Here is a 12,997-nt window from a genome sequence, read left to right as displayed (position 1 = left end):
AACATCAAACCCTGATAACTCACTGCTCCTCTGATTCTCACAAGACAAAATCCGCCAATCGGCTACCGATCACTCATACCAACGTACCAAAACAGTTCGAATCACGCCCCAAGGAACGAAAGGGTTTATATCCCACCAGGGCTCATCCACTGAAGTACTATCAGAATCCATCCGAACAATAAACTTTCAACATCATGTTCTCTGACACAAGAGAATCATGCTTTCTCAGAAGTCTTCAGACATCTAAAATCATAAGCCTCAGCTGCATCCCTCGTATCCCTTTTTAACACTGAGTACCAGGTCTGATCTCGACCCAGCAGTTGAACCTCCAGGATCATCCGTTGCATTATCCCAACCGTCTCCATGGTTTCCTTGTTACTATAACCACATCGGCCCAATGTGACACACAAGTAACGAAGTTCGCTTAACCCTAAGCGAATGCTACCTTCCCAACTGGAGATCGACTCAAGCCCGACCTCTGTCATCTGTTACTCATCGTTCCATGCAACTTGCGGTACCTCCCGTACCCGAGTACTGACCCACACAAGTCTAAGACATCAGATGACAAACAATACTCCTCAACATGGAACCCACCTCAGAATCCATAATCTCATCTCGCCTATCCAACGCACCACCAGAGCCAAACTCAAACTCGAGAGTTTGGTCCGACCCAGAGTTGGAACCACTCGTCCCAACGAAGCACTCAACTCAGAACTCATTTCCCGCAACCCATGCGTACCTCACTTATCCCATTCTTTCGGATTGCGATGACCACACCTTACTCAGAACACAATGACTCCCTATCATTGAGGAGACCCCGGTCTCGCCCTTGGTCCGACCACCAGGTTCCCAAAAACTCATAAATTAGGGCCACCCCATGCCTAAAACTCTTATGCGTCATGCTCTAATCAAAGAGTACTTTATCATGACAACTTCTCGCTGACTAGTGTGTACTACGTCTTCCCGTACAGTCACATCAACCTCTCACTTACTGGTGAGTACTACGGCTTCCCGCGATATCACCACAACCTCTCACTGACTGGTGAGTACTACGGCTTCCCGTAGCATCACAACAACCTCTGACTAGTGAGTACTACGGTTTCCCGTAGCATCACAACAACCTCTGACTAGTGAGTACTATGGCTTCCCGTAGCATCACAACAACCTCTGACTAGTGAGTACTACGGCTTCCCGTAGCATCACAACAACCTCTGACTAGTGAGTACTACGGCTTCCTGTAGCATCACAACAACCTCTGACTAGTGAGTACTACGACTTCCCGTAACATCACAACATCCTCTGACTAGTGAGTACTACGGCTTCCCGTAGTATCACAACAAACTCTCACTGACTTGTGAGATACTACGGCTTCCCGCGGTATCACCACAACCTCTCACTGACTGGTGAGTACTACGGCTTCCCGTAGCATCATAACAACCTCTGACTAGTGAGTACTACGCCTTCCCGTAGCATCACAACAACCTCTGACTGATTCACAATCCGCGGATCAATCATAAATAGGGGCTTGCACTTACCCAATATATGCATCACTATATCTGGCGGCAATCGTCATAACAAAACACCCTTCCCTGCTACGATCCATATTCTTGGACAATCTCACTTGCTATCATTAACCGAAAGGGCTCCCACTGGAATCATCGATGCTTGACCCACCACTTGCCGTCTCCACTCAAGACTCAAAATTATTTGATATCCAATGCATTAAATTCGGACACCTCGATACACCACATAGGACCTCACGACGTCTCGTCTCATCCACTTATCTTCCTGTTCCACAAACTGAAATTGGTTGTCTGATCAACTTCTGCCCTTTCCAAGCTGAATAACAGCCCCATCATTGAACCAGAATTTCTCAACTGCCGAACACACCCTACGAGCCAACCATCTCGAATTCACCATTATGACCTTGAAGAATTCCCGTTCACCCCAAGGTCTTCGATCAATGGCCACTTGTCGTGGAGACACTCATCCTTTTCAAACATAACACATGCATTATCTCGCTCTGCACCTCGTCTCAATCACCAACAACCTTGGGCTCAATGAATTCGCACCGCCGGTCTCTATATCCAGATCTCTAACCATTCTCGATCGAATCTCTGATCCCCTCAATAAAATACCCGGTTCTCCCCCACTTAGGGTTCAAACCATCCCCAATCGGCGCACCAGCAATCTATCACACCGACTGTTTCCACCAGTAATCATCGCACCTACTCTTGGAAGGTGCTACGCAACGCTCGATGATCTCCCGACAGAGATCGAGCAACTCTAAATGCCCTGAAATTCAGATGAAATCCTCAGAACTTCCCACCATGACTGCCTCTAGTCATTCAGAATCTCATACCATTCCATCACCGGACCTCCCAACTGTCCAATATTAACCCTGACTCTTAGTCTGGAATTAATGATCTACCGTACTCCTCATCATCGACTCCTCAACCAACGTTCCACCACGTCACTTATCATAAGAGCAGAAACCATATTTCCACTCTTAATACCCATCAAAGACAATAAGGGCCACCGCCCTGATATACTCCTCTTGATCGTCCGACGCTGCAGCTAACATATGCCCTACTATACTCAATTAGGGTGTATCCTGGTCCTTGACCATCTTAGTCCCTACTGACGACCTGTTCAAGCTATATCTTTACCTCGCAGCAGACCTACTGCCATATAGTCTGGTTGGAGATCACCATCCGTGCAATCCCACAGGGCTCACCCCCAAACTCAAAAACCGAAATCTCATCACCTCTTACGTCTCCCACAGGAAACGGAAATAGCACCACTCGGGTCACAGAAAGTGACCTCTCCACTATCGGCCGGTCGCCCAGCTCATACCGTATTCTCCCATAATGCACCATCCCTACTCATCCCTGAGTCTTCCGACTCCAACTGGCATATCACCCACAATCCCTCGGAGCTCACTCGATTTCCCTTTTCAAGGGATGCTCCACTAAAACTTGTTCATCAAGGCCTTCTGGCCCCATACTCATTCATCACTGATCTCAGTCTAGACAATCCCCACGGAATAACCGGTAAAGACCAGAAATACTAACCGCCACATGTCATGGTACTCAAACCGCGTGGCCACCTCTCGATCTGCTATGAATCATGGTACTCGAACCATGTTCCCTCTTCTCATTCCACCTCACATCATGGCACTCGAACCATGACATTACCTCTCGACCTGCTACAACTCATGGTACTCAAACCATGACGTCACTGCTCAATCCGCTACTTATCATGGCACTCGAACCATGACAGTACTTCTCAATCCGCTATTTAAAATCCTCCGGATTAGCCTTCTGGATCGCCGCGGTCATCTCGTCATGAATCATACAACGAATCTCATCATCGCTAACACTGATGCTCTCCGGTGTGTGTGGTGTACCAACCATGATGTCTCTGAAACACAACACAAAGATACCAGAGACTCGATTGAGTATACTCGCACTCGATCACCCAACACTACTTGTTCCTTGGTACCCTAAGGATTCTTACTTGGATTGCTCACTGATCCGGTGTTTCCAGTAGTACGGGCCCTATACTACCTTTCACACCGCATCAGTATTCATCCCAAGTCCTCCTCCTAGGATCCCAGATCACAAGTACTCTACACCTCGCTAAGCATAGGCTACCCTTCGGTAGACCTCTCATAAGCTCCAAACTGCTACCTACTTACTCTCGAAGCATCACATAGCAGCAGTAATCTCCTAGGCTAAGGCATCACAAATCAGGCCACTCTAGTCCTAATATGAATACCTAGCCTACTCTAGCATGCATAGCATATCATATCATATCTCATAATACATAATGTAAGGGTATTTTGGGAAATCACCGTTCGGGCGCTGGCTGATCGTACACACTTCCTTTCTGCTTTTCTCAATGTCTTTTACTGTTTTAGAAAAATTGTTCTTTTTTATAAAAAACTTTCTCAAATCCTCAGTTTGAGTTCAGATACGCCCGAATGTGCATCCGAATCCCTCAAACCAAGGCTCTGATACCAACTTGTAACGACGTAAATTTCCAACATAATTTTTCATTTTTCAATCATAATAAATTTCATAAGAACAATTTCAAAACCCATTGTATCACATATTAACTCAATAAACAACCCCAGAATCTCAACGACATAAATCTTCATCAGTGTGTACAGATCATGCCGGCGCCTTCCCGCGATCCTCGCTAGTACCTTAAACACATATCACATAACATGGTAAGCATAAATGCTTAGTGAGTTCCCCAAAATACGACATACAACACATACGCCACTCAAGGCCATAGCTCTATGGGACCTTCCGATCCATGTGTCTCAGGGGACTTCCGTCCCAACCCTGGTAGACCTTCCGGCTCTACCCGAAATGACCTTCCGGTCCTCATCATCTTGACCTTCCCGTCCATACACTGTTGGCCTTCCGGTCCATATCATAATGACCTTCCGGTCCATACCATACTACTCATAACATAACATAGCACATACATATCACATAACAACAGATATCACATATTCTGGATAGCATATAAGACCTTCCGGTCACACATAATTACCACTCTAGGTAAAGTATAGTGAGAAGACTCACCTCGCATGATGTCGGATACCCTCTCGTGCTCGATAACCCGACCTAGCCTCCTCCTATCAAAATGATAACATCTCTAATCAAAATCCTCTCAGGTTCTCATCCCTAATAATGGGTTGAAGACCATAATACCCCTCTCTGGCCTCTCTTGAATCAGCTTGACCAAAACCCCAAGGTCAACTGAAGTCAACTCTAGACAATGGTCAAACTTTGACCAAGCTTGTCGAGTACACATGGGTGACTCGGCGAGTCCAAGTGTGTCCTCTGAATCCTCCTATGGCCTCTCTCGGCTCGTCGAGTTACCCCTTCACTCGACGGGTTACCACGGGTCACGAATCGCGGGGCAACCCGACTCAACTCGTCGAGTCCCCATATGGACTCAGCGAGTTCCCTCCATGGCAACACTCAAATGACCTTCTAAGGTTAGATCTGTTTCTCTAACCTATAGATATGACCTTCCCATACACAATAATCACATAAAGGTCCAACCTTTACACTCATGCAACACTCATAGGGATTCTTTTGGTGAAATAACTTCTAAAATGGCAACCTAGGTTCATATCTCCAAAGGAATAGTATAAAGCAAGATGTTTGGGACTCTCTGGACCACTTAAGATCCAGATCTAAGAAGAATTCCACCTTGGGATCTCATATACTTTGAATCCAAGCTAAAGAAGGCATAAGAAAACCCTAGATTCAACTAGATCACCATATACACGAGAATGAGCATAGATTAATACCTCTAACAGCCTCTTCTGATCAAATGGAAGTAGATCAAAACTCCACAATCCGTCTAGCTTGACCTCCTTCCTTCTTTCTTGCAAAGATCACACTAGAAGTGGTGAATATGGCTTCCTTTCTCACTCACAACACTCTCTGGTTCTCTGGTGCTCTCAAGGGTGAAGGTGGCCGCAAATGAGGCCATAAGATCCCATAAATAGGGCACAGGCCCGAGGATTTAGGGTTTCTGTCCACAGCGCGGACTCGTCGAGTCCACCCATCGACTCGTCAAGTCCATTCATTAATCCAGTCAGCAAATCGCGATCCTACTCGACGAGCCTAGGCGTCAACTCGTCGAGTCCCTCCTTATAACTCAAAAAGAAATACTCAAATTGTCATGCCTGGAAATCCGGATGTTACAAACAACCTCTTTCTCAAATATCCATCCTATCAAATTGTCCTGATGAAGGCAACCCGAAATAGACCATGCTACTATCGGTTCAAGTACATACCAATTATAGTTATGGGCTTAGACACCTAATCCAACAAAAAGGACATAAACTCATAGACTAGAAAGATCTAGCACAACATTCATCAAGGTTTGAACTTTATACCTTCTGAAGATGGAAAAAGGGATGCAAGATCTAGATCCACAAGCTTTAGTGCACCACAACTTCAACAATGGCCTTCTTTCACAATAAAAATGCACCAAGAATCACTCACAAGCTCGAAAACTCTCTTCAAGCGATTAGGGTTTCAATATGGGGGCTAAAGGGGATGGTGGTTGGTCATAAGAAAGGCATCAAGGGGTTTGAGTCCTTAAATTGAGGTCAAAACCCCAAAAATTAGGGTTTTAACCTTGCCTGGTTATGCCATGCGTAACCAAGGTTACGCCCTGTGTAGGGCATAAAACCCCCGTATGGGTTTACTGAATTACGCCTTGCATAATTAACAATCTACACCCCGTGTAAAACCTTTTTTTCCAAAAAAATATAAACTTTAAAATCATAAAAGAATGTGAAAGAGGAATGGGTGTTATAATTCTACCCCACTTGAATCACACTGCACCCTTGAAGTCCTTATCTGCGAATAGATCGGGGTAATGCTCACGTATCTCAGCCTCGGGCTCCCAAGTCTACTCGGAGCCATTTCGATGTTGCAACTGAACTTTGACCAATCTTACTACCATGTCCTCAACGCCTTCGGCTTCTTGTCTAGAATCACAAGCAGCCGCTCAACATAATTTAGGCGATCATCAACCATAATATCTCCCACAAAACCATAACCGTCTTGTCGGCCACATACTTACGTCAACTAAGAAACATGGAATGTGTAATGAATATGACTAAGATAATCTGGAAAATCCAACCGAAAGGCCACTTTGCCTACCCTGGCTACTACTCTGAAAGGACCGATAAACCTAAGTGCCACATTCCCCAGATTTCTAAATTGGATAGCACCTTTCCAAGGTGATACCTTCAGGTGTAATTTAACTCCAATCTGAAACTCTAACTTAGAACATCGTCGGTCCGCATAACTCTTCTGGCTGCTCTGAGCTGTTAGTAACCTCTGCCTGACGTGTTGTATAAGCTTTGTCGTCTTGAGCACTATCTCAGTATTCCCCATGACCCTTTTTCTGACCTCCACCCAACAAATAGGTGTCTGCCACTTTGTCCATAGAGAAGCTCGAAGGGAGGCATGCCAATATTGGCATGATGGTTGTTCTTGTAAGAGAACTCAACCAACGGGAGGTAGGAGCCACAACTCCCACCAAAGTCAATAATGCAGGACATCAACATGTCCTCGAGCATCTGATAATCCTCTCACTCATCCTTTTTATCTGTAGATGGTAGGAGCTACTGAAGAGCAACCGGGTACCCAACTCCTCATGAAACCTCTTCCAAAATCTGGAAGTGCAACAAACATCCCTATCAGCCACGATATAAATAGGTACACCATGGCGAGCTACCACCTCCCGAAAGTGAGCGCTCTTCATCAAACAACCCACTATTACACAGATGGAATCAAAAGCCTTAGCAGTATTAGGTAGTATTGTAGTAGATTCCATCATAATCTACTCCCATTTCCACAATGGCACCTCCACATGCTGTAACTTGTTGGGTTTTTTTTGTTACAAAATTAGTTTCTAAAACTCAAAATAATAGCAGCGAAAGTCTTAAAATTTCTTGAACACAATAAAATTTACAACCCACTAAGGATCTTCTTGCAAGAACTGGAAAGATAAAAATACAACCAAAGAGGAAGAAAGACGATAAGAACCTTTGTTGTCCCTTGAGTGCTCTTGGGAGGCATGAGTTTTGATGGAAAATATGGAACTAAAAAGTCACCAATAATGCACCAACTTGATGAGAGTTCTAGTTCTATGTAAGCTCTTAAGCTTGGATACAAATACCCAAGTATTTGATACAAGATAATGCAAGTAACTTATACTACCTCAGAGCAAGAGAAGAGATGGAGAGAATCGAGAGAGCTCATGTTTTTTTCTTCATAGGAATGAATAAAATCAAATCCATTCTCCAAATATATCGTAGCCTTGGTATCCATACTTTTGATGAAAAAATTTGCAAGACCATGCTCCATACTTTTGATTAAACAATTTTCAAGGCCATGCTCAATACTTTTGATTAAACAATTTGCAAGACCATGCTCCATACTTTAAATTAAACAATTTGCAAGACCATGCTCCATACTTTTGAATAAAAAAATTTCAAGACCATCCTCTTTACAACCTACGTTAGTTTCATCCATTTGCAAGCAAAAGAAAGGCATAATTTATATTTTATAAACTCAAAGTTTATAAGATATAAACTTTATCTTTAGGTAAAAGACAAAAGGATCCAACTAGTCCAAAAGGTTGTGCATGACTTATTAATTCATACCTTATGAAATAATGTGTTACTTGTATTGTAAAATAATTATTTCTATGAAATAAATATTTTACCAATTTATTATAAGAGATTTTGAATATTTACTAAAATCCACTTATAATAAATAATCAATTGTATCAAGTTTTTGTTAGTGTGACCCTTAATAGCATATGTTATATAGCAATATCATTCCAATATGACTCTTGAGCATATTAGATCTTTCAATCTCCCACTTGTGCAAGACTCATATTAGATTGATATAGACAGTGGTGAACGTCTAGCAACATTTCACTGCCCCCATCAACATACGACTTTGTGCCATTCTATCAACGTCCGATTCCTCGAAGTCTAAGGCTACATTTGGTGTATAAGGTAAGTTTATCAGTTATCATTTTGCTACAGAAATCATGTTGAACATGAGACACAGATCGCAGTCAATCTCATATAAGTGTTCAACCTTACATCAGACCTTAGATGTCAAACTCTCAATGAATAAGAGGAACAAATCCCATCTTGACTACATACACCTCTTGTATGGTTCACATCATACCTGAAAATATCTTTTATAAATGTCTGGTTAAAGAACAGAGTTTGACTATATCAAAGCACAACATTTCCCATAATTAAGACCCATATATGTATCTCAGGTGTTAAGGATATACAGATATTACCTTTTATCAAGTACCATTCATGACAACGATCCATGAAGTGATCTTGAACGGGTCAATCCAATACTTCTTCTCTATCAAGTACCTATGAAATTGGTTACAACACTTTGTCAACCATTCCAATTCATATTAGCCTTATTTTAGTCCTCCCACAATAATAACCGACTATGTATTTTAGAGTGAATAAATTTAGTCAAGGATTAAACATCTTAATAAAAAACTCAAAAATTATTTAATGAAAAGATCTTATGCCATATATATCATAGTCATTACAATAGATGAGGCTACAAAATGTTCCAATATTCAATACTAATACACAGATCAAATCCAATCACTAGAATAGCAAAGTACAATACCTCGAGCATGTCCTTCAAACTATGCTTGAGGAAGGGTCTTTGTGAAAGGGTCCGCCAAATTTTGATCAGTGTGAACTTTGCGAATACTAATTTCACCATATTGAATTTAATACCGAATGAAGTTGAATCTCTGGCTTATATGCCTGGTCTTCTTGTGTGATCTGGATTCTTTTGCCAAAGCAATTGCACCCTCATTATCACTGAAGACTTCTAGGGGCCCCGAAGAGAAGGAACCACACGTAGATTTTCAATGAATTTCTTCATCCAAGTAGCCACTTGTGCAGCTTTTGAAGCAGCAATGTATTCGGACTCTGTAGTGGAATGTGCTACAACACTTTATTTGGAGCTCTTCCAAGACACTACACCCCCATTGACAATGAACACATACCCTGATTGTGACTTACAATCATCTCGATCTGTTGTGAATGAACCATCAGTGTAACACTTTACTCTTAAGCTTTCATCAACGCCTTCATAGACGAGAAACATATCTTTAGTTCTATGCAAGTACTTAAGAATGTTGTTCACAACTATCCAATGACTCTCCCCTTGATTTTATTGGAACTAGCTTGTGATGCTGATAGAATAAGAAAGATCAGGTCCAGTACAATTGATGGCATACATGATAGATCCAATTGCCGAAGTATATGGAATATCTTTCATCTTTTCTAACTCAGCCTTTGTGCTCGGACATTGGGATAAACTTAGCACTATGCCATGCGCCATTGGTACATCTCATCTCTTAGAGTTTTCCATCTTGAAACTTTTCAAGACTTTGTGAATGTATGTACTTTGGCATAGACCGATTAATCGTTTTGATCTATTTCTATAGATTTTGATTCCAAGAATATATTGAGCCTCACTTAGATCCTTCATTGAGAAACACTTTTCTAACCAAGCCTTTACACTACGTAAAGTCAGAATATGATTTCCAATGATAAGTATGTCATCCACATATAGGACCAAGAAGGTCACCGAGCTCCTACTAGTTTTCATGTAAACACAATATTTATCTTAATTTCTACCAAAACCATAGTTTGTGATTTCTTCACCAAAACGATGATTCCAATTCCGAGATGCATCTTTTAACCCATAAATGCATCTCTTGAGATTACACACTTTATTAGGATGCCTTTGGTCGACAAAACCTTTGAGTTTAACCATATAGACATCTTCTTCCAAGTGTCCATTTAGAAAAGCGGTTTTGACATCCATTTTCCATATCTCATCGTCATGATATGCGACTATGGCAAGTAGTATCGTAATAGATTTAATCATAGCAACTGGTGAAAAGGTTTCATCATAATCAACCCCTTGGGTTTGGGTGAATCCTTTAGCACCAACTCTTGCTTTGAATGTGTGTTAATTTACATCCATGTCAGTCTTCTTCTTGAAGACCCACTTACTCTCTACAGTCTAACATGAGGGAGGAAGTTCAACCAAATCCCAGACTTGGCGTTCTCTCATCGATTACATCTCTGCGTTCATGGCTTCAACCCATTTTTCAGATTCAGGATATGCCATTGAATTTTGGTAGGTGACGGGCTCATCTGCATTCATCAATTAGAAATCCATATCTCTCTGGTTCTTGACGAATTCTATCGGATCTGCGAACGCCTTTTGTTTCAACAAGTTGAAGAGTAATGATCTCTTCATTTTCAACAAACTCTTGTTTTGTACTAGCGCCAACTTGAGTTACATCAGGTTGTGGTTGTTGATCTTCTTGAAGTTCCACGCGCCTCCCACTTGCTTCATCCATTAGAAACTTTCATTCCAAGAATTCAACCATTCGGTGAGATAAAGATCTTATTCTCACTAGGGATATAGAAGTACTATCCTAAACAATCTTTGGGATATCCTACAAGGATGCATTTGGTAGCCCTAGGCTTGAGTTTGTTGGAAGCTTCTTGTCTAACATATGCTTCACAACCCCAAACTTTCATATAAGATAGGGCTAGAGCTTTTCCATACCATATCTCATAAGGTGTCTATTCAACCTTCTTAGTTGGTGTCATAGTCAAGATATGGGTTGCGGTGAGTAAGGCATAATTCCAAAATAATAAAGGGAGAGTACTTCTGCTCATCATGGATTGAACCATATCAAGTAAGGTCCGATTTCTCCTCTCAGACACACCATTAAGATGTGGTGTTCTCAGTGGAGTAAGTTGTGAGATAATCCCACAACTTCTAAGATGATCTTGAAACTCTTGGCTCAAGTACACGCCACCTCTATTCGAACGAAGGATTTTGATCATTTTTTCGAGTTGATTCTCAACTTCACTTTGAAACAATTTAAACTTTTCAAATGCTTCATGTTTATGTTTCATCAAATACACATAACCAAATCGACCAAAGTCGTCAGTGAAGGTGATATAATATCTTTCACCATATATTGACATTGTTTTGAAAGGACCACATACATATGTGTGTATTATACCCAATAAAAGACTTGCCATTTCACTTGTTCCAGAGAAAAGAGCCTTTTTCATCTTCCCACCTAAACAAGTTTCACATATGTCAAATGACTCAGTGTCATTTGTCCCCAAAAGTCCACTCTTTTGGAGTTGGGATCTGCGCTTCTTGTTTATGCGTCCAACACAACAATGCCATAGATATGTTTGGTTCAAAACTTGTTTGATCCTTCTAGTGTTGACATGATAAAAGGACTTATCGTTTGAAGTGTCATTTAGATTCAATTCATAAATTCCATTTATTGGTCTAGCCTCAAAATAGAATATTCCATTCCAAAAGGAATGAATATTATCATAAACAAAATGAAAATTAAAACCAAATTTTCTTAAACGGGAAACTGATACAATATTTATAGTAATAGAAGTAATTAAACACACATTGTTTAATGTTAAGTACAGACCAGATGGTAAACATAAATCAAAATGTCTTATTGCTTGGACTGCAACCCGTGCTCCATTGCTCACATGCAATGTCATCTCATATGTCTTCAGTTCCCTACTCTTTCTAAACCCCTGCAAAGAATTACAAATATGAGTTCCACAACCATTATCAAATACCCAAGTGTTAGATGAAAATGTAAATAGTCCCATTTCAATCATGAAAATGGATATACCTGAAGGGCCTTCCCCGACCTTTTTGTTCTTCAATTCAGCAATGTATTTAGGACAGTTCCTTTTCCAATTCCCCACGACACCACACTCAAAGCATGTGTCCTTTTTAGCAACTTTTCCTTCTTTTTGGGTGGTGGGTTTTGGGGAGCTTTCTTCCTTTTCCCTTGCCAGCTTGTGGCTTCCCTTTGGAATTTTTTCCTTGATTCTTCTTTTTGAATTGTTCCTCCCGAATCATAAGCACATGGGGCGGGTTCCTTGAGATGTTTTTCTCTGCAGTTTTGAGCATCCCATGTAACCCAGAGATTGATTTATCCCACCCATTCATGTTGCAGTTCATGATGAAAGTATCATAGCAGTTAGGCAATGAATTCATAATTATCTTTGTGGCCAAGTCCAATGGATATGGAGAACCCAATCTCTCCAATTGATATAGATGGCTTTTCATATTGAGAACATGATTGCTCACATTTACGGTTTCTTCCATCTTGCAAGCATGCAGGGATTGAACAGTTTCAAACCTTTCAGTCCTAGCTTGCTGACCAAACATCTTCTTGAGATGTTCAATAATGTCAAAAGAAGTGAAGAGTTCCAGATCCTGCTAAAGTTCAGGATTCATGGTAGCAAGCATGAGGCATGAAACATCAAGTGAATTATCCACATGCCTAAGCCAAGCATCATTTGCAGCCT

The 12,997-nt window shown here is 41.4% G+C and overlaps 1 protein-coding gene across 1 annotated transcript; it reads right to left on the bottom strand.

Moving 5' to 3' along the window:
• Positions 1-12,416: 12,416 nt before the first annotated feature.
• Positions 12,417-12,794, bottom strand: LOC145164452 (uncharacterized). Its single transcript, XM_079083169.1, has one exon. The coding sequence runs from the start codon at positions 12,792-12,794 to the stop codon at positions 12,417-12,419; it is 378 nt and encodes a 125-aa protein (XP_078939295.1).
• Positions 12,795-12,997: the final 203 nt, after the last annotated feature.

Source organism: Lactuca virosa, chromosome 3, assembly GCF_052849685.1.
Source record: "Lactuca virosa cultivar CGN04683 chromosome 3, Lactuca_virosa_CGN04683_v6, whole genome shotgun sequence".
NCBI lineage: Eukaryota > Viridiplantae > Streptophyta > Magnoliopsida > Asterales > Asteraceae > Lactuca > Lactuca virosa.
The sequence above is the reverse complement of the archived record's forward strand: the minus strand, read 5'-3'. Positions and strand labels throughout refer to the sequence as shown.